This window comes from Oncorhynchus gorbuscha, linkage group LG18 (assembly GCF_021184085.1).
Source record: "Oncorhynchus gorbuscha isolate QuinsamMale2020 ecotype Even-year linkage group LG18, OgorEven_v1.0, whole genome shotgun sequence".
Taxonomy (NCBI): Eukaryota; Metazoa; Chordata; class Actinopteri; order Salmoniformes; family Salmonidae; genus Oncorhynchus; species Oncorhynchus gorbuscha.
Window position 1 is genome coordinate 31,567,631 of NC_060190.1, and position 22,209 is coordinate 31,589,839.

At 41.3% G+C, this 22,209-nt stretch overlaps 2 protein-coding genes across 3 annotated transcripts; one reads left to right on the forward strand and one right to left on the reverse strand.

Moving 5' to 3' along the window:
* Positions 1-2,654: 2,654 nt before the first annotated feature.
* ergic3 (ERGIC and golgi 3) lies at positions 2,655-20,089 on the forward strand. 2 transcript variants are annotated; one of them, XM_046310996.1, is made up of 14 exons: positions 2,655-3,008; positions 4,340-4,410; positions 6,951-7,038; positions 7,317-7,436; positions 7,608-7,701; positions 8,004-8,169; positions 8,533-8,590; positions 9,995-10,009; positions 10,512-10,543; positions 10,623-10,719; positions 13,282-13,346; positions 13,583-13,719; positions 18,691-18,746; positions 19,110-20,089. In XM_046310996.1, exons 1-14 carry the CDS (start codon positions 2,921-2,923, stop codon positions 19,187-19,189), a joined length of 1,167 nt encoding a protein of 388 aa, XP_046166952.1. In that variant the 5' UTR covers positions 2,655-2,920; the 3' UTR covers positions 19,190-20,089. The 2 variants fall into 2 exon arrangements, with proteins under 2 accessions (XP_046166952.1, XP_046166953.1); XM_046310997.1 differs by lacking the exon at positions 9,995-10,009 and having other exon boundaries at positions 2,656-3,008.
* romo1 (reactive oxygen species modulator 1) lies at positions 10,777-11,904 on the reverse strand. Its single transcript, XM_046310998.1, has 3 exons — positions 11,746-11,904; positions 11,214-11,344; positions 10,777-11,000 (listed from the first exon to the last, which is right to left on the reverse strand). Exons 2-3 carry the CDS (start codon positions 11,342-11,344, stop codon positions 10,892-10,894), a joined length of 240 nt encoding a protein of 79 aa, XP_046166954.1. The 5' UTR covers positions 11,746-11,904; the 3' UTR covers positions 10,777-10,891.
* Positions 20,090-22,209: the final 2,120 nt, after the last annotated feature.

Below are 22,209 nucleotides of genomic sequence, written 5' to 3' on the forward strand. Positions count from 1 at the left end.
TCCAGGTTGTTGTCTAATGGTTAACCTGTTCTTTGATGGGACTCAAGTCCTGCAACCTTGTGCTGTTGGGAATCTGTCACATCATGGGTTCTCTACACTTTGTTGTGTAAATATTGAATAAACACTGGTGTACCGAATAAACCATGTTATAACCTGTGACCATGTTCTGCAATGCACCTATGCCACAAATGTCTTGTCTTGATGTGGTTCATACACATTCTACACATTTTAACATTTAACTTTCCTTTTGTTTGCAAAAAACCATACCGCAAGTTTACCGGCCAGAAGATAATATCGTCAATATAGAGATTCTTAAAAGTCTGGATAATCCTTGTCCAGCAAGGAAACTTTATTTTTATAGTTAAACTGTTAAGGTGAATTTTATAAGGGGAACGTTTTGCTTTTGGAATTGTTTATTCATTTCTATGTCTGCTCTAGACCGGGAATTGCCCTTGTCCAGAGCAAAATATCCTAATTTCAAACTCTGTTCAATTCTAAGAACTGGCAATTAATAATAACTGCAAAAAGGGATCTAATGTAGTTTCTTGCAATAGCCCTCTGACTTTTGTCTAAAATCCTAAATACATCATGACTGAGCATGGCTTATTTTTAACTAATATATTTTTGGATTATTTTTAACAATTTTGAATTCACCATGATCACAACTCCAGTTGCCTGAGATAGGATCTGCATTTTGGTTCAAATGTTTATTTTAAGGTTTTTAGAGTCGAAGCAATTTAGGAAAAACAAAATTGCTACTTTGTATACATACACCTTGAATGGATAAAAATAATTTATCAACTCTGTAAAACATCTCTTGTCAGATTGTATTCTAAACGTCAGCTCGCTGAAAGATCAGAATTGCTATTGGGGATTTTCAAATGAATCATTTCATAGTTTACAAATGTTTATATTGAACTTTTATTTTGAGGCAATATATATTGAGTATTTGTTGACTTCGTCACTGATGGCTACCCCCTTAAGATGTTCTTTGTCAACGTATGCTTACACTATTGACGTATTTGCTGTGCTAGATCTAAGGGATAATGTTTCCTTTATAAATGTTTTAAGTTCTGAATCTAGAAAAACATGCCAAAATGCTAACAAAATTTGCCCTGAAGCATTATATAGCGCTATACAAAACAAGTTTGGATATTTGAATAATCTAATGTTATAATTAAACCGCAGCGTATGTTTACTACTGAAAATGATTTTCTAAAAGCCAATTTATGCTTGATCCGAAATGTGGTTGGACGATGTGACTCAATCGCGGAGCTTCAGAAGCCAAATCAAGCTCCATACAGCTCCGCTATGCGCCTCTCAAATGTAACTTTGTGGAGGGCTACTTACAGCTTCGCTTTGACATGATTGGTTGGTGGTGCGGGAGGTCCTGTATAAACACCGCCAGCCTGCTCATTATTAGGCGGCAGATTGATTAGGGCAGCCTTTTCTGAGCTAAATTGATCCAGACGCACCACCGCCACCACATAAAACCTCATAATTCTGCCCCAAAACAATTTATCTCAACCAGTAGCATATGTACGTTTTTAGGTAAGCGCTGATGCCGCCCTTTGGTAAGCAATGCACATTTTGTCAAAGGCACAAAATATTTTGCTTGTCCATTCCCAGCGCTCCCAAAAATGAACATAAATCTTGTATCAGATGTAGTATATGGTATAAATGTGGATTTTTCTGGAGCCAACAGGCTGGACAAGTGTATGACAACGTAATGAGGACCTACACTTTTTTACATCATGCAGGTTTCTCCGATCAAATAGCCTAACCTAATTGCCGCTCAATCAAATAAACAATGCGCTGTTAACAAACAACATATCATAAAAACACGACAGGTCAAAGTAAAATGGACAGTATGGAATTGACAAACACAAATTATGTCCAGGAGTTTCACCCTATTGTCATGATCAGTGGTTTCAAGTTTGTATCTGTACATTTGACAAGCTGATCATAGCAAAAAATAAAATACTTCTGCATTTCCCGCTGTGTAAACACATTGCAAATAGGCTCGCGATAACTCTTGAAAAAGTTGGGTAGCTGATATTCAGAGTTTAAATAGCCACATGTATTTAGCCACGGGAATCCGGATTAATAAAGCCAATGCACAAACGGTGGGCCTAAAACATGGACGGTTGCAATTTGGTGCAGTCCAGACAGGCCTTGATTTCAACGTCCAATGACAGATTTTTGGTCCGGTCCGCACCAAATCTGAGCCAATCATAGACGTCTATGTATGGTTCAGACTTTGTCCGGTCTGGACCAGATTTGATTTGGCCCAAACATAAACGTCTATAAATTACTTATTTTCAACTTTCATTCAGAACTGAAAATGAACCGGATTTCAACATCAGGAAAATACATATTTTTCAATGTCCGGAAAATGCCTTTTCAACGTCCTTGGAAAATAAACATTTTAAACATACGGGAAAAAAACTTTCCCCCTTTCATTCAGAACCTAAATTTAACCTAACTTCAAAATCTGGAAAATTCGTATTTTAGACGTCTTTTCAACGTCATTTTGCTTACTGGAACTATTCTAGTTTTGCGGGGTGTCATTTTTGGTCTCGCCAATGGCGGTAGAACGGCAAGGACCGGCCCTGTGTATAAACTAACTCCCTTCCTAGACAACTTCCTTCACAACAGCTCTGCAAAGAGCAATAAGTATGAATGCCCTGCCTTCTGCTGTAAATACTGCATGGCCAATGCAGACATCAGATTGACAATGAAGCGCCTTTAATTCTGCTAGTTTATACAAAACTCCCAAATTGTAGTCAAGTAAATTCATATACTGACCCTTATGCGGTCAACGCTGATTGGCTCCTTACGCATGCACGCCTTGTGTACCGGAAGTGAATGTCGAGGACTGATGTGTCAGGAATTCTTTCAGCCGATGGTATGAAAGAAGATGGACACACTAAATAAACTGAAACAATTTGATGCATATCCGAAAACGCTTGAGGATTTCCGAATTAAAACATGCGGCGGAGCTACAGGTGAGTATTTTTGTGCAGAGTTCTAGTTACAAGCATAACACTAATATTATCCCCAATTGCTAGCAGTAGCATAACCCATTCATAGATGCTAACTACCTTGAGCGCCTATATTGACGATATTATCTTCTGGCCGGCGAACTTTTGTTAAGAGCCCCGATGCTCGTTCTGAACGTTAAAACGCATCGCTTGCGGTACGGTTTTTGGAAACGAAAGGAATGCACCTTTTCATATCACCAAGAAACAATCTTACATTACTACACATTTTATTGTTAGGGTTCCCACACAGCCTTATTTTCATGTTTAGAGCGCTTGTTTACGGAAAACCGACAAGGCAGAGGCGTACAAATTAGCTAGCTATGTCTCCGAACACCTGTGTGTAAACGGAAGAAGATGCCACAAACGTGTTGTCACTGAAAAATACTGTCAGCTGCAACTGTTAAAACAGCGTACAGTAAGTGTATATTTAGCATTTGTGAAATTATTTTTATGTGAGGGCTTTATACGTTTCTAGAACCGTACCGTAGTTGAGAATCGATTCATGTCTGTATGGTAGTATTGGCTGTTTTTTTCTGCCAGAGCCAATTCGCTTCTAAACAGAACATGTAAGGTCCTTGGACTATAGAGTACCATAGTATGAGTGTAATACCCATCAAACCTAGCGGTCAAACAGGGAAATGGTTACAATCGTTTTTCCACCATTAATTTTTACCATAGGGGATTCTAGAACCATTTAATAAGGTCTGTGTTTCATGTATGTTTATCCTGGCGTGACATTTTGATAACCGTGTAACTCTCTCAGACATGGTGACTTATCCATTTATTTGCCTGTACCCACAACAAATGAAACACAAATTAGCTGCTAATGTGGTATTCATTAAGAACTACAAATGACATGATGATCTAGAGGAGACTGCCGAATTGAGACAACGGTAAAAATCTCTGGATTAAATATCTAATGTTAGCTAAATGTAGTAATTCATACATTGGCTACATTTCTTTACATTTATCTCTTAGCAAAGGTGCAAGCTAAAGATGATGTGCAGGAGCTTGCAGTGATTTGTTTTGATGCTAACTAGCATTTTCCAATCTGGATTATTTTTTATATTTTTTCCAAATAGAGCCGAATATCTTGATAAAATTCACCATGTCGGAGAGAGATTTACATGGTTATCAAAACGTCACAACAGGGTAAGCCTACATGAAGCATAGACCTTATGTTAAGTGTTTCTACATCTGGGGGGGAAACGGATGACTAGCTACAATAGTTTGCTAAAAATCTATGGGATTTGGTGATATTCTGACATGCCTTTTTGTCTTTACGCCTTTTACAGTCACCATCATAAGTGGTCTCATCATGTTGATCCTGTTCTTCTCAGAGTTGCAGTATTATCTCACTAAGGAGGTGAGTTCATGTGATTTCTTTCTGAAAATAGTCAGGTACATTTAACATTACATTTAAGTCATTTAGCAGACGCTCTTATCCAGAGCGACTTACAAATTGGTGCATTCACCTTATGACATCCAGTGGAACAACCACTTTACAATAGTGCATCTAAATATTTTAAGGGGGGGGGGGGGTGAGAAGGATTACTTTATCCTATCCTAGGTATTCCTTAAAGAGGTGGGGTTTCAGGTGTCCCCGGAAGGTGGTGATTGACTCCGCTGTCCTGGCGTCGTGAGGGAGTTTGTTCCACCATTGGGGAGCCAGAGCAGCGAACAGTTTTGACTGAGCTGAGCAGGAACTGTACTTCCTCAGTGGTAGGGAGGCGAGCAGGCCAGAGGTGGATGAACGCAGTGCCCTTATTTGGGTGTAGGGCCTGATCAGAGCCTGGAGGTACTGAGGTGCCGTTCCCCTCACAGCTCCGTAGGCAAGCACCATGGTCTTGTAGCGGATGCGAGCTTCAACTGGAAGCCAGTGGAGAGAGCGGAGGAGCGGGGTGACGTGAGAGAACTTGGGAAGGTTGAACACTAGACGGGCTGCGGCGTTCTGGATGAGTTGTAGGGGTTTAATGGCACAGGCAGGGAGCCCAGCCAACAGCGAGTTGCAGTAATCCAGACGGGAGATGACAAGTGCCTGGATTAGGACCTGCGCCGCTTCCTGTGTGAGGCAGGGTCGTACTCTGCGGATGTTGTAGAGCATGAACCTACAGGAACGGGCCACCGCCTTGATGTTAGTTGAGAACGACAGTTTGTTGTCCAGGATCACGCCAAGGTTCTTAGCGCTCTGGGAGGAGGACACAATGGAGTTGTCAACCGTGATGGCGAGATCATGGAACGGGCAGTCCTTCCCTAGGTACACTAGTGTAGGTATGCCAGCCAGGTATGTGGTTAAGAAGCTAGCTCTAGGGCCTCCCGAGTGGCGCAGTGCATCTCAGTGCTAGCTGTGCCACTAGAGAACCTGGTTCGAGTTCAGGCTCTGTCGCAGCCGGAACACGACCGGGAGAACCATGGGGTGGCGCACAGAGTCATCCGGGTTAAGGGAGGGTTTGGCCAGCATGGATGTTCCTGGCAGACCGGGCGCAATGCACACTGACACGGTCGCCAGTTGTACGGCGCTTCCTCCGACACATTGGTGCGGTTGGCTTCCGGATTAAGCGGGCATTGTGTCAAGAAACAGTGCAGCATGGTTGAGTTGTGTTTCGGAGGATGCACGGCTCTCTACCTTCGCCTCTGTACAGGAGTTGCAGTGATGGGACAGGACTGTAAAACTACCAATTGGATACTATGAAATTTGGGAGAAAAAAGGGGGTAAAATAATAATTCATAAAAGAGGCTAGCTCTGTGTGGACCACACTGAATGATTCTCTACAGGAGAACAGGCAACTAGGAAAACAATGGAGTTGAGCGGCGAATTGTGAGAGCGGACTGGAGTTCCAACATCGCATAAAATAATGTTTTTATCAAAAGCATATTTCAGCACCCAAAGAATAGCTTGCTTTTACACTAGTCGCCACTCAACTCCATTGTAAATCGTTGAGTTTAGTCGGCTAGGAGAACAGGGAACTAAATATCTAGCTAGCTACTCTGTTTAGGTTCAAGCTTTGCATGTCACACTTATTCTAGTTTGTAAACTCTTAAGACAGACAGTGGTATTCAAACTTTCAGCCAAGCCCTTTGCGATTTAAAAAAATGCCTAATTAAATATCAAGTAAAATTTTGGTCTGATTAATCAGGCTCTAATGCATGATTAATTGGTATGTACAGCCTGAAACATTGGAGTGCAAAATTGTTTAAATGTTCCTTACAAGCCAGAAAGTTGAATAAAATTACATTTGAACTTTACTGGTTGTCTGTGCAACTGGTAGAGTAAGGAAAGTATTGCTTACCCAACTTTTTAAAGAGCTGGTAGGTTTGCCACTGCCAGCTGAATGTGAGGGAATGTAATTCGGTTGTGTTTACATCGGTTGTGTCAGTAGATTTAAAATACACACTGGAAATACAAGCCAACAGAACCATATACCTACCAGCTCTCTAAAAAGTAGTGTAAACAATACTTTCATGTGGATATGTTGTATAAAAAAAAATGTAGGGTGGCTGCAGGACAAGCCACACAGACAACTGTCAGAGTACATAAAAAATACCTATATATTCAACATTCTGGATTGTAAGGAACATTTACATGATTTTGCACTTCAATGTTTCAGGCTGTATATAACAATTAATTGTGTATTATAGACTGATTAATCAGACAGTTAATTTCCACTCCATTGCCACCTGGGCAACTGGGAATAGTAAACATTTCAATGGTGGGTATAGTGCTAAAATACAATTACTGGCCTATTTGAGGATGATTAGAATATAACAAATGTTGTGTTTTTCTTATTAAGCCATCTGTCATAATTTTACCCACAATTCTTTGGAACTCCAGCTATTGGGCCCGGTCCACACTTTAAGTACACTGTTTTATGACTTGCAAAAATTTATATCGTTCTGCCAACCCAGGTCCATCCTGAATTGTTTGTGGACACATCACGAGGAGACAAACTGAAAATCAACATTGATGTGATATTTCCTAACATGCCATGTGCCTGTAAGTAACTTTAGAAAAAGACTTGTGTTCAGACCTAGCATGCATCATCACATTAACTTACATGTGCACAATTAACCCCTATATGTGCTTGTTTATATGATATTATAAACAAGGACCAGGAACAAAATATGACATTTTATCTGAATGCATAACGTTAGGCCTACTTCAACTTAAAATCTTCGGTAATCTCTTTAGGGTAATTGCACAGATGTACATGAAGCTATAGGGTAATTGCCACAGTTGAAGTATGCCATTTGTAACACCACCTTGTCCTTCAGATCTAAGCATTGATGCCATGGATGTTGCTGGAGAGCAGCAGTTGGATGTGGAACACAACCTGTTCAAGCAAAGACTCGACAAGGAGAGCAATCCTGTCACTACAGAGGCAGAGAAGCACGGTAACCATCTTGTTAATTAGCTTGCAATGTCATTATATTTCTTGAAGAGCATTCTATACCTTGGAGAGCAGTGCGGTTCTCCCTCATGGGGAAATCTAAAGCTGTATGAATTGTATTAAATAGTTAATGTTTTTCACTGGGTCATGGAATTTGTTTTGTCACCTCATGTAGATTTGGGACAAGAGGAAGGTGACATTTTTGACCCCAGTAAGCTAGATCCTGAGCGCTGTGAAAGCTGCTACGGAGCAGAGATGGAAGATTTGAAGTGAGTTTCCAAGACATGAATGCCTTCCAAGGCATTACAGAACATAGAGTGCATCTACTACACCATCTTCCCATGATGGAAAGGGGGATTTCTCTGTCAATTTCATAACTAAAATCCCTTGACTGTGAAATTGGACTTGCTACAATGTATTTGAGGTTTTATTTTAAAATATGACTGCCCCCCCCCCCCCACCTTTTTAAGACCTTATATATTTTTCAGAACATAGACCATGAATGAATGAGATTATCTATTGTCCAAAATGTTAATATGACATTGACATATTTCCTGTGCTTTTCTTGTAGGTGCTGTAACACCTGCGATGATGTACGAGAAGCCTATCGCAGGCGGGGTTGGGCCTTCAAGAACCCCGACACCATTGAGCAGTGCAAGAGGGAGGGCTTCAGCCAAAAGATGCAGGAGCAGAAAAACGAGGGCTGCCAGATCTACGGCTTTCTGGAGGTCAACAAGGTAACTAGTCTTCAACGGATAATTTGGCTAAGTTCATAATCAAAAGAATAGTCAGTACTCGCACTCTGATTTACACTCCAAAAGGGGATGTTTTATTTAATGGCTGACAGTGTTTAAACCATTGCCTGGTCTTCAAATGGTCAGGTTAGAAACAACATGATTTGTTAGAAACAACAACAAATGAATCATCACTTTTTGGGAGCATAATTCTGTGTGGTTATTTAAAAAGAATTAGGGATGGAAGTGTACTGTAACTGGAAGTTATATTTTGTGAGGTGCTTTAATGCATTTATATACATTTTCAATATGTAAATATTGCGTTCATTGTCTGTCTTTCTTTTAAACTCTTTGTTTTTTTGTTAGGTGGCAGGAAATTTCCACTTTGCCCCTGGAAAGAGTTTCCAGCAGTCCCATGTTCATGGTAAGACGTACATTTTACTATCCTAAGTGTGAACAACCCAAATCTGATTTTCTTTCTGTATCCAATCTTTTTTTCTGACTGTCCACAAATTTGATCAGATTTGTGCATTCATACTGATCTGAATTGGGCTGCCTCGAAATGGGTTGGTACCTTGGTCTTATATCAATTATCCAAGGAAAATAAGAATTATTTTACCCATGACAGAAAGTCAATCCTCTGAATTGCATAAAGACAAATGGGTAGCAGACTGATTTGGGTTGGAAATCGAAAAATTGCTTACTTGCTACCAGAAACACCTTGTGATTTATTAAAACAGTCTGTCTCAGACCAGGTACAGACCCTTTTGTAGTGTAGTTTGCCCCTAGCACATTCTCAGACGATAGCAAGGAAAGACCAATGTTAACCGGTAAGTTCACTTGCAAGTCACTATGCCAGTAGGCATTTCTAGTGCATCCATAACTAATCTTTACAGTAAATCCTTTTGTAAATGGTGCATGTTTTTCTTTTTCATCGTTCCTTTCGTTGTCTTATGCTAGACTTCTTCCGTTCTTTCCTAATAGGATCCGCTGCAATCTCAGTAATTCATTTTAGCTCTTTTTTTTCTCATGAAAACATCTGATCTTTATGGCAGAGGTGAAAATGTGTCAAACTAAATAGCTCTTTTTTTCTACATATAAACGTAACGTTTTGACTGTAAATGGATAATTGACTCACTTGCTTTATCGTTGTTGCCTACTGATAACACTAACATACTAATCAAGTTATTTTGCATTGACACTTACACTCTGGATAAAAATGAATGTGAAATGTATTAATTTGTTTGGCATACTGATTGCAAAACATTTATTGCAATGGATTTTACAAATTAAATCATGTTACTCGGCTTGACAGAAGTCTGAATTGCACTCCAACTGTGGAAGCGGGCATAATAACAGAAGTCGTTACTATAAATATTATTCCTGATGTAACTGTGTGACAATACAGGCATATTTGTCATTGAGGCACTGTTGTAATTTCATTTACCCTAATAACTTATTTCTCAAGAATTGCTAATAGAGTAGCATGGTACATAACCAGATGAAGTTGTAGGCCCAAAGTACTATACTCTCAACTTGCTTGGAGGCATTGAAAGGTTTCTTTTGTCATAAACATCATGTACAGAAAGTATAGAGCAGAAGGATTCACCAGCTCAATGCTGATTTTATTTACTAGACTAGTACTACTGTCCATGTCTGCTTAAAGGCAGAAATAAGAGACAAGAATCCCTTTTTGATAAGAATTTGGCCATATATGAAATACCAGATGTGATGAACCCCCTTCAGAGGCATATTGCCTTTGGCCAGCCTCTTTTTCTATGTAGCCCAACATGCGTCATATAGTGACTCTTCTCTCTTCTTTCTGCAGTGCACGCTGTGGAAAGTAAGTCCATCTTTTTGTAGCTTTTATTTTTGTAGTAAACGTCCCCACCTTACCCTGGTCCCAGATCCGTTTGTGCTCTTCTCTACTCCCTTGCTGTCCTTGTCATGACAACGAGTTGGCGTAAGAGCACAAACAGACTGGCACTCAGGCCACATCCCTCCCTTCTAAATTGATCCAGTCAAATATCAAACTTTGTTTATGAAGAGGTTGTCAGTCAGAATTAACCCTGTTATTAAATTAAAGCCTAGCGAAGACAACCAAAGCTGCTTCTAACTTGTGGTTTAAAACAGTCCTTTTGAATAACCAGCATGTGATTGTTGGTTTGATCTTTATTGGAGGTGGTACAAGCAGTAATCTAGATCACATTTCAGAGGGCTCAACAATTATAACTTGTAATGGGAGAGTCGTAGATTGAGTAGTAAGCCCTCATAACTGCCAGAACATAACTGATGATGCTATCAGATCACAGCATTACTAACATCTTGTCTCAAATTATTTTCAGTTCATGATCTGCAGAGTTTTGGACTAGACAACGTAAGTACATTTGACAAATCTTGTCTTGCCCAGGCAAAGTTCTCCATACACGTGAGCACTTATTTGTGTTGTCCTACAGATCAACATGACTCACTTTATCAAGCATCTGTCCTTTGGGAGAGACTACCCTGGTATCGTCAATCCTTTGGATGGTACAGATGTTGCAGCACCACAAGGTTAGTCATCCCATTTATCAAAAGCCCCACACCAAACATTTGGCCTACTACCAGCAATTGAAATCACAGCATTTATTGACATTTCTCCATCGTTCTGGGACAAAGTGTGACATGGGAATGAGTTATGACAAAAGTCCCACTATGTCATTTTCATTAAGTATGGTAGGTGGTCTCAGCAGCGGATGCCCATCCCAATGGACATAAATGTACCAAATGTGCCTCCACTCTGCATCATTGTCTTCCCAACTCCTCCCATCAGCTCTCTGCCTCTCATGCCAACCCTGAGGGAAGAAAAAATACAGCATTTGAACAAAATGAAAAAACAATAGTTCTATTGAACAAACCACAATATACAGTGTGGATGCCTGCGACAAAATCATGTAAAGAAATATGATGCCCAAACACACTATTGTATTCTTACAAAGTGTATTGCATTTCAGTGTAGGATTACTTGTAATAGATAGATAGCTAGACGTTGGGTTAACTTAACTAACCTTAGACAGGAAAAGGTTCCAAACATGGCACCAGCTGCCATCCCAACAGCGAAGCCCATCATGAATCCCATTTTAATTCTGTCAATGCAGGCTGGCTGTTGCTGGCCATACGGTCCTACTGCCACTGGCATCTGTATTGAAAGAAAGCACAACCATCAAAATGCATGGCAGGTTCATGAATCAGTTGCGCTAGCTAGGCGTTTGTAGCTAGCTTGCTACGTCGTAAGACTACACCAGTGGCTAAGCTTAAACGGCAAGTTAAGCTCGCGGAGTTAGCTAGCTAAACTATCAACGTTATTTGCACAAGACAGACATTTGCCACCGAAAACAGATTGATATGTAGCTAATGTCACGAACATTGTCCACCCTTTATCTCGAGCTTCTGTTTACCCAGCTAGCTAGCTGCGTTTTGGCTAGCTAACTGGTTTGCATGTCACCTAGGTCAGGCCTTGAAGACATTTGAAAAGATAGTTAACGCCCGACTACATATATTTTTCTATCATCACTATTATTCACTCTAAGCAGCACTTACCTTGGTTTTTTGCGTAATGTGAGTTATCGGTCACTAGAGAAGAAACCCCTTTTCGATGAGACGAGGTAGTTTGGAATGCTGTACTAACAGGCGGCCATTACTTGAGAGGATTGCGAAACCAACGCAGTGGAGACAAAGATCAGTTCGTGAACGATTCGTTTTTCTGAGTGAGTCGGTCATTTTAGTCCGTTCCTTTGACCTGCTAGCTGCAATGAATTGTACAGCAGGATTCAAACGCGTTCCGACCAACAACTCTGTCATATGTGCGCAGGAAAAAATAGATAATGCTGCAGGCAGCATAGAGAACAGATTTTGTCAAATGTATTTTACCTTTATTTATCCAGGTAGGCTAGTTGAGAACAAGTTCTCATTTTATAACTGCGACCTGGAATAGATAGTTGATAGCATGGTGCAAAAATGAATGGAGTTGACTATTGAATATTATGATGGACACAGCTTTGAAGAACCATAACATACACAGACTCTGCTTAACAAACTCGAGAACGAATCGTTTGTAATTCCTTCATTTCGCGAATGAATCACACTCACGGCAGTCAAGCAATAATGCATTTCGCCAAGAGTCATTCACGATCTAGTCCTTTTGCGGCCAAACTAGATCTCCGTTTCAAATGTACCAATAAATAGTCGTATTTGTAAGCTAAGCATTCAACAAATGTACATTTGTTTAAAGCACGCTTCTACAAGTGTCACAAATGACCGCTCCAATAAACCCCTAATGGTGAACGAGAGGCTTGTAGAATTATGACTATTTCGGGGGTGGGGGGTGTGTTCATCGTTCGACGGTAGGGGTCCACCGTGCTCTGGGCATTACTGACTCAAATGAACGAAGTTAGTCAACAGATTCGTTCTTCAGACTGGACGAGTTGAAAAGATCCGAGTCAGTATAAAATAAATAACTTCCGGTCACTTGATGGGTTGACCCGATAGAAATGATCCCTTTTGTGAACGTCGAGAACCGAATCACATCTGTGAAAGGATATACTGCAATTTTGAGCCCCAGGCATCGATTATCTCGAGATAAGTTATACTAACATTCTCTGAAGATGGTCATTCTTGACTGATTTTTTTATTTATTTTAAATTTAAAAAAAAATGTTTTTTTATCAAAATGTATTTGTCACATGCGCCGAATACAACAGTAGTCCTTACCGTGAAATGTTTACTTACAAGCCCTTAACCAACAATGCCGTTTTTTAAGAAGATATTTACTAAAAAAGTTGTTTTTAAAGTAACTCAATAACAATAACGAGGCTATATACAGGGGGTACCAGTACCGAGTCAATGTGTGTGGGTAGAGTTTTTTGTGAGCCAAGTGAATGGCTCTTTTAGGTGAACAGAGCAAAAAGATCCTGCTCACCAAAAAGACTCAGAATGCTCATTGGTGTGTAGCCTGCTAATTATGTGGTGTCAATCTATAGCTCCACCCTGCGTTCATGCTGAGTGAAATGTTGCATTTCTGCAGACTACATGAGCTCTGCTGCTACACATTACAAAACAATCACTTGTTTTATTCCAGCATCCATGATGTATCAATACTTTGTGAAGATTGTCCCAACCATCTATGTGAAATGGGATGGAGAGGTGAGTATACATTAGACATGACAGCTGTGAAATGAACTCGGGTGGGTAGTTATTGACCGTACCAACACATTTGAGCTATTTGATGGAGTTAATTTAAATGTGATATAGCTATAAAATAAATTAAGGGAATTAATTGTTGTATATTTCCCTGTGCATGACTGTTTATGCATGCTAAGAAAGGTACTTAGGCTTCATGGACAAACAGGGAAGTCTTTTGTATTGCTTGTGTCTTACAGGTGGTTAAAACAAACCAATTCTCTGTGACCCGACATGAGAAAGTAGCCAATGGGCTGATCGGAGACCAGGGCCTACCTGGGGTGTTTGTATTATATGAACTCTCCCCCATGATGGTGAAATTCACAGAGAAACAGCGGTAGGTAGCTTAAAACAAAATTGTAAATCCATATACAGTTGAAGTCAGAAGTTTACATACACCTTAGCCAAATACATTTAAACTCAGTTTTTCACAATTCTTCACATTCTCTTAAAAATTCCCTATCTTAAGTCAGTTAGGATCACCACTTTATTTTAAGAATGTGAAATGTCAGAATAATAGTAGATAATTATTTATTTAAGCTTTTATTTCTTACATCACATTCCCAGTGGGTCAGAAGTTTACATGCACTCAATTAGTATTTGGTAGCATTGCCTTCAAACTGTTTAACTTGGGTCAAACATTTCGGGTATCCTTCCACAATAAGTTGGGTGAATTTCGGCCCATTCCTCCTGACAGAGCTGGTGTAACTGAGTCCGGTTTGTTGGCCTCTTTGCTCGCACATGCTTTTTCAGTTCTGCCCACACATTTTCTATAGGATTGAGGTCAGGGCTTTGTGATGGCCACTAATACCTTGACACCATTGTACTTAAGCCATTTTGCCACAACTTTGTAGCGAAATGCTTGTGCTTCTAGTTCCGACCATGCAGTAATATCTAACAAGTAATATAACTTAACAATTTCACAACTACCACCTTATACACAAGTGTAAAGGAATGAATACGAATATGTACATAAAAATATGAATGAGTGATGCCCGAACGGCATCGGCAAGATGGTATAGAGTACAGTATATACATATGAGATGAATAATGTAGGGTATGAAAACATATAAAGTGCCATTGTTTAAAGTGGATAGTGATACAATAATTACATCAAGATGGCAAGATGCAGTACATGGTATAGGTATAGTGTACAGTACATACATATGAGATGAGTAATGTAGGGTATGTAAGCATTATAAAGTGGCTAGTGATATATTGATTACATCAATTTATCCATTATTAAAGTGGCTAGAGTTGAGTCAGTATGTTTGCAGCAGCCATTCAATGTTAGTGATGGCTGTTTAACAGTCTGATGGCCTTGAGATGGAAGCTGTTTCAGTGCCCCGCTTTGATGCATCTGGACTGACCTCACCTTCTGGATGATAGCGGGGTGAACAGGCAGTGGCTTGGGTGGTTGTTGTCCTTGATCTTTTTGGCCTTCCTGTGACAGAGTGTTGTAGGTGTCCTGGAGGGCAGGTAGTTTGCACCCGGAGATGGGTTGTGCAGACCTCACTACCTTCTGGAGAGCCTTATTGTCATGGGCGGAGCAGCTGCCATACCAGGCGGTGATACAGCCCGACAGGATGCTCTAGATTGTGCATCTGTAAAAGTTTGTCAGGGTTTTTGGTGACAAGCCAAATTTCTTCAGCCTCCTGAGGTTGAAGAGGCACTGCTGCTCCTTCACCACGCTGTCTGTGTGGGTGGACCATTTCAGTTTGTCCGTGATGTGTACGCCGAGGAACTTACATCTTTCCACCCTCTCCACTACTGTCCCGTCAATGTAGATAGGGGGCTGCTCCCTCAGCTGTTTCCTGAAGTCCACGATCAGCTCCTTTGTTTTGTTGACATTGAGTGTGAGGTTATTTTCCTGACACCACACTCCGAGGGCCCTCACCTCCTCCCTGTAGGACGTCTCATCGTTGTTGGTAATCAAGCCTACCACTGTAGTGTCGTCTTAAAACTTGATGATTGAGTTGGAGGTGTGCAAGGCCACGCCGTCGTGGGTGAACAGGAGAGGGCTGGGAACGCACCCTTGTGGGGACCCAGTGTTGAGGATCAGTGGAGTGGAGATGTTACCTACCCTCACCCTCTGGGGTGGCCCGTCAGGAAGTGTAGGACCCAGCTGCACAGGGCGGGGTTGGGACCCAGGGTCTCGAGCTTAATGACGAGTTTGGAGGGTACTATAGTATTAAATGCTGAGCTGTAATCAATGAACAGCATTCTTACACAGCATTCTTACATATTCCTCTTGTCCAGATGGGCTAGTGCAGTGTGATGGCGATTGCATTGTCTGTGGACCTATTGGGGCAGTAAGCAAATTGGAGTGGGTCTAGGGTGTCAGGTAGGGTGGAGGTCCTTGACTAGTCTCTCAAAGCACTTCATGATGACGGAAGTGAGTGCTACAGGGCGGTAGTCATTTAGCTCAGTTATCTTAGCTTTCTTGGGAACAGGAACAATGGTGGCCCTCTTGTAGCATGTGGGAACAGCAGACTGGGATAAGGATTGATTGAATATGTCTGTAAACACACCAGCCAGCTGGTCTGCGCATGCTCTGAGGACGTGGCCGGGGATGCCGTCTGGGCCTGCAACCTTGCGAGGGTTAACACGTTTAAATGTTTTTCACACGTTGGCTACACTGAAGGAGAAGCCCGCAGGTTTTGGTAGCGCGCCATGTCAGTGGCACTGTATTGTCCTCAAAGCGAGCAAAAAAGTTGTTTAGTCTGTCTGAGAGCAAGGCATCGTGGTCCGCGACGGGGATGGTTTTTCTTTTGTAGTCCGTGATTGACTATAGACCCTGCCACATTCCTCTTGTGTCTGAGCCGTGTAATTGCGACTCCACTTTGTCTCTATACTGACGCTTAGCTTGTTTGAATGCCTTGCGGAGGGAATAGCTACACTGTTTGTATTTGGTCATGTTTCCGGTCACCTTGCCCTGATTAAAAGCAGTGGTTCGTGCTTTCAGTTTTGCGCAAATGCTGCCATCAATCCACGGTTTCTGGTCAGGGAATGCTTTAATAGACGCTGTGGGTACAACATCACCGATGCACTTGCTAATAAACTCACTCACCGAATCAGCGTATTCCTCAATGTTGTTGTTCGACGTTATGCGGAACATGTCCCAGTCCACGTGATCGAAGCAATCTTGAAGCATGGAATCCGATTGGTCGGACCAGCGTTGGACAGACCTGAGCGCCAGTGCTGCTTGTTTTAGATTCTGTCTATAGGCTGGGAGCAACAAAATGGAGTCGTGGTCAGATTTTCCAAAGGGGGGGGCTTTATATGCGTCGCGGAAGTTAGAATAACAGTGATTTAGGGTTTTGCCAGCCCTGGTAGCACAATCAATATGCTGATAGAATTTGGGGAGCCTTGTTTTCAGATTAGCCTTGTTAAAATCCCCAGCTACAATAAATGCAGCCTTAGGATATGTTGTTTTCATAGTCGAATGAAGTCCTTTCAGGGCCATCGATGTGTCTGCTTGGGGGGAATATACACGACTGTGGTTATGAGCGAATAGAATTCTCTTGGTAGATAATGCGGTCGGCATTGTGAGGAATTCTAAGTCAGGTGAACAAAAGTACTTCGGTTCCTGTATGTTGTTATGATTGCACCACGTCTCGTTAATCATAAGGCAGACACGCCCGCCCTTCTTCTAACCAGAGAGTTGCTTGTTTCTGTCAGCGCAATGCGTGAAGAAACCAGGTGGCTGTACCGACTCAAATAGCATGTCTCGAGTGAGCCATGTTTCCATGAAACAAAGAACCTTACAAGCTCTGTCTCTCTGGAAGGCAACTCTTGTTCGGATTTCGTCTACCTTATTGTCAAGAGACTGGAGACTGGCGAGTAGTATGCTCGGGGGCAGTGCGCGATGTGCCCGTCTACGGAGCCTGACCAGAAGACCGCTCCGTCTGCCCCTTCTACGGCGTCGTTGTTTTGGGTCGCTGGCTGGGATCCGATCAATTGTCCTGGGTGGTAGGCCAAACAGAGGATCCACTTCGGGAACGTCGTATTCCTGGTCGTAATGTTGGTGAGTTGAAATTGCTCTCATATCCAATAGTACCTCCCGACTGTATGTAATGAAACCTAAGATTTTCTGGGGTAGCATTTTAAGAAATAACACACAAAAAACAAAATACTGCATAGTTTCCCTGGAAAGTGATGCGGCTATAGCTGTCGGCGCCGGAGGAGTCACTGATGTTTTGAGATGTTGCTTCAATATATCCACATAATTTTCCTCCCTCATGAAGCCATCTCTTTTGTGAAGTGCACCAGGCCCTCCTGCAGCAAGGAACCCCCAAAACATGATGCTGCCACCCCCGTGCTTCACGGATGGGATGTGTTCTTCGGCTTGCAAGCCTCCCCCTTTCTCCTCCAAACATAACGATGGTCATTATGGCCAAACAGTTCGATTTTTGTTTCATCAGACCAGAGGACATTTTGCCAAAAAGTACGATCTTTGTCCCCATGTGCAGTTGCATACCGTAGTCTCGCTTTTTTATAGTGGTTTTGGAGCAGTGGCTTCTTCCTTGCTGAGCGGCCTTTCATGTTATGTCGATATGGGATTCGTTTTGCTGTGGATATAGATCATTTTGCATCTGTTTCCTCCAGCATCTTCACAAGGTCCTTTGCTGTTTTTCGCACCAAAGTACATTCATCTCTAGGAGACAGAAGCATCTCCTTCCTGAGAGGTATGACGGCTGCGTGGTCCCATGGTGTTTATACTTGCAAACTATTGTTTGTACAGATGAATGTGGTACCTTCAGGCATTTGGAAATTCCTCCCAAGGATGAACCAGACTTGGGGAGATCTACAAAAAATGTTGAGGTCTTGGCTGATTTCTTTAGATTTTCCATGATGTCAAGCAAAGAGGCACTGAGTTTGAAAGCAGGCCTTGAAATACATCCACAGGTACACCTCCAATTGATTCAAATGATGTCAATTAGCCTATCAGAAGCTTCTAAAGCAATGACATCATTTTCTGGAATTTTCCAAGCTGTTTTAAAGACACAGTCAACTTAGTGTATGTAAACTTCTGACCCACTGGAATTGTGATACAGTGAATGATAAGTGAAATAATCTGTCTGTAATCCATTGTTGGAAAAATGACTTGTGTTGTGCACAAAGTAGATGTCCTAACTGGCCAAAACTATAGTTTGATAACAATAAATTGGTGGAGTGGTTGATCAATTTGTTTTAATGACTCATAAGTGTATGTAAACTTCCGACTTCAACTGTAAGCATTGTCATTGTGTAGCCTATTTAAATAATAAGATGTGTGTTATATCTAACACGTTTGCTCTTTTTTCAGATCATTCACTCATTTTCTCACAGGAGTGTGTGCCATCATAGGGGGTGTTTTTACAGGTGGGCACCTCTGCATTCAGACAAACAAAGGGGTGTAATGGGTTTGCTAAAGATGTTGCATAAAGCTTATTTCATTATTAAATGTTTTTTTAATTGTTATTTCTGGGATAGTGTACACAGATGTTTTAACTTTCCCATTTTACAAATACAGTTCACATAGAAAAAACATTTTTCACTCACTACATCTTCAATATAATTTAATCTAGTTTATAATTAGTGATGGCTTTCTCAGTTTGGAGGTACCATGCAGTATTGGAGGTAATGTTTTTCATTTGTTGGAATTAACCATATGGACAGTGGTTCTACTGTATGTGTGTCAGAGATGTGTCATTTTATATACTGTGTCTTGTATCTTTTTCCCAGTGGCTGGACTCATTGATTCATTGATATACCACTCTGCAAAAGCCATCCAGAAGAAGATTGAACTGGGCAAAGCATCTTAGTGGAGTGTTTGACACGAGCAAACCAGCCTGTTCATCAGTCTCCGGAGGGGCCTATCTGGAAAGGGGAAGTGACTACAAACTGACTCACGCTTCCTAACATGGCAAAAAAAACACTAAGAATCTGAAAAATCTCCCTCAATATGGAAAGGAACTTTGACTGCTGTGTCTCCCATGTTGTTCGTTTTACATCCCCATCCATAGAAAGAATGAAAGACAGAATCACTGACCAGAAGAGGGACTTAACAGATTTTTTTGAACTCATTTGATTCATCCCCAGTCCTTACAAACTGATATTTTATTTTGCCAATCTCAGCTACCCTAAACATACTTTAGTGGCCAGTGGACATATTTATCCTTGTGTTTATCCCAAGCCTTAATTTCTAAATATGTACCCTTCTTTTACATGTGTATTGCTTCCCCATCACAAATTAAGTATTTGATATGATATGCGACCCGGGCAGGGTGAATGTGGTTTTTTAACGTGTTCAGGTGTGTATTCATTAGTGCAAACTGAAGCAAAAAGTTTGGCAATGGAAACGGGAATCTCTTATTGGACAAGTTCAGGTAGGTCCCTCCCCGTTTTGGCCTGTTTGCTTCTAGTTGGTTCTTAGTGAATACCCCAGAGTGATGGAAGTTCTGCCTGTTGTTGAGGACTACTTGAGGAGACTGGATTATGCAGTTTAATAATGTTTTTGTTCATTTGTTGTGATTGCACATTTTGAGATCCTATTCAGGGGCCTGGGTTGAGTGAAGGAGTGTGTGTGTAAAGAGTGCACACGTGTGTGAGTGCATGTGTTGTCTGGTGCTGTGCACAGCCTATTTTGTGTGTGGGAGAGATGTATTTATATGTTGATTGTCCCAAACTGTTTTTAAAATGACAAATAAATGTTGAATACACCAGCCTGTAATGTAATGATTTGTCTGACATTTTGTGTACACAATGTGTCCTCTGTCCAATTCCTGTCTCAGGTACAACCACAAGTGACAGATTTCAGAGATCTAGAACCCTTAACTGAAAAATGTATGGAATTTCTTTTAACTCACTTGCTTGTGGCTTGCTTTAGCTCTTTGCCCTTCATGTAATTATATACAGCTGAAGGGGACCATTTATTTGGGTGAGGGGTTTCTTATTGAACACTTAAACTGGCTGGTTTGAGCCCTGAGTGCTGATTGGTTGACAGCTGTGGTATACCACGGGTAAAATACATTTATTTTAACTGCTTTAATTACTTTGGTAACCAGTTTGTAATAGCAATAAGGCACCTTGGGGGTTTGTGACATATGACCAATACACCACGGCTAAGGGCTGTGTCCAGGCACTGTTTCGTCGCGCTAAAGAACAGCGCTTAGCCGTGGTATATTGGCCATATACCACAACCCCTCGGGCCTTATTGCTTAAGTATTGTATGTGACTTTATTTTCATCCCTCTTCTGGGCCTTGACTAATTGACTTCTTCTCTAGTGTGAAGTACTTAGTCCATCATTACAATAAAAAGAAAAGGGTCCTGCTATACAAGTTAGACCTTACGGTATACTCTGTTGCGAAAGGACTACTGATATCTGTGGAATGTCAGTGATAATGTCACTTCCTCTCCAAGCTCATGTGCAATAGCTTAAGGACAAAAGAGGTTACCAACCAAATGATCACTGTAGCTGTATGAGCCTATAGCGGTCTCTTTTCAGTGATATCTTTGTCGAAGTAGGCTACTGTTCAATATCCTTTCCAAATGAGCTGGGGATTTATGTTTCAGCCACAAGGGGGAGCACCGGTTCTTTCAATATACCCAGCTAAGTACGCTAATAATTGTGGGAATTAAAAAAATGAGTGAAATACCATCCTAGACAGCTGAATAACATTATTGTGAGTAACTTCCTGTATATGTGTCACAGCCACGTATCTATGAGCCATCTTGCTCTTGAATGGCTTATTTTTAAAAGGGGGCCCAATGTTGACCCACAATATGCCTGTACAAATGCCTTATTCCGTAGTTACACTCATACAATGCTAATTCCCTGGGGAGTCTACAGCTGGAATTGCATTTCCATTGCATGTATTCACTGGAAGCTCGGCCTCTAACTCCCACATCCTGCCGTTTGGATTGTGATGCAATCATCCACACAAGAGCATGAGGGGTGCTAAGCAAACGGCTTTGAAAAGTTGCGGATGTTTTTTTGAGCTTAGCTGGGAGCTGTATGAGTCTGGTGAAAGGAAAGGCAATGTCAGTGAATCTGGCTCATGCCCATCACGGCCGGCGTATTTGGAGTGTGAGAGAGGATAGGATTGTCTATGGCACGATTCAATGACCACTATTTCAAATGGATACTCAAAAAGAAGTGATTCACAACCTCTTTTAGTTAATAAACCCCCAATCACAATTTGTTCTACCCAAAGTGCAACTGATCATTCAGCCTATGTTCTTATGAGTCTTGCCAAGTACCCCCTGTGGATAGGCCAGGTACCCCCTGGGGTACTAGTACCCCAGGTTGAGAACTACTGCTCTAAGGCATAAGTATAGGGGGTGGAGAAAGAAAGGGAAAGTATAGGCCTATAGTGTAGGGTTTAGCTGACATGAAAAAAGGTGCTGTTACAACTTTGACTTCAAATAAATGCGCACTTGGTAGTACAAAGATTCTTTACTGTACAGTAGTAGTGCAAAATCTACACTGGCCAGTCGTTTTATAGTGGAGGTGATTGTGGAGTTTAGACCAACAACAAAAGTTCTGCCTGGACGAGTGCTGCATATCAAGCGCTTACATCATTGGAAATCTATGACAAGGATTTGGATCCATGACAAGCATCGCTATGACAATAGATTTTCCAGGATAATTAAATCGCATTTAAAGTGCTATTTGACTTTGGGCATCCTTGCAATCTTTTTCATTTATTTTACCTTTATTTAACTAGGCAAGTTAGTTAAGAACAAATTGTTGTTGTTTACAATAACAGCCTAGGAACATTGGGTTAACTGCCTGTTCAGGGGCAGAACGAAAGATTTGTACCTTGTCAGCTCAGGGGTTTG

What these genes read in the sequence shown, in the direction of transcription:
- romo1 (XM_046310998.1), bottom strand. Translation starts at nt 11,344, where the DNA reads ATGCCAGTGGCAGTAGGACCGTATGGCCAGCAACAGCCAGCCTGCATT. An exon ending in GGAACCTTTTCCTGTCTAAG is followed by an intron (nt 11,001 to 11,213) that starts GTTAGTTAAGTT and finishes TTCTTCCCTCAG; the next exon opens with GGTTGGCATGAGAGGCAGAG.
- ergic3 (XM_046310996.1), top strand. Translation starts at nt 2,921, where the DNA reads ATGGACACACTAAATAAACTGAAACAATTTGATGCATATCCGAAAACG. An exon ending in GCAGAGATGGAAGATTTGAA is followed by an intron (nt 7,702 to 8,003) that starts GTGAGTTTCCAA and finishes CTTTTCTTGTAG; the next exon opens with GTGCTGTAACACCTGCGATG. An exon ending in AGATGTTGCAGCACCACAAG is followed by an intron (nt 10,720 to 13,281) that starts GTTAGTCATCCC and finishes GTTTTATTCCAG; the next exon opens with CATCCATGATGTATCAATAC.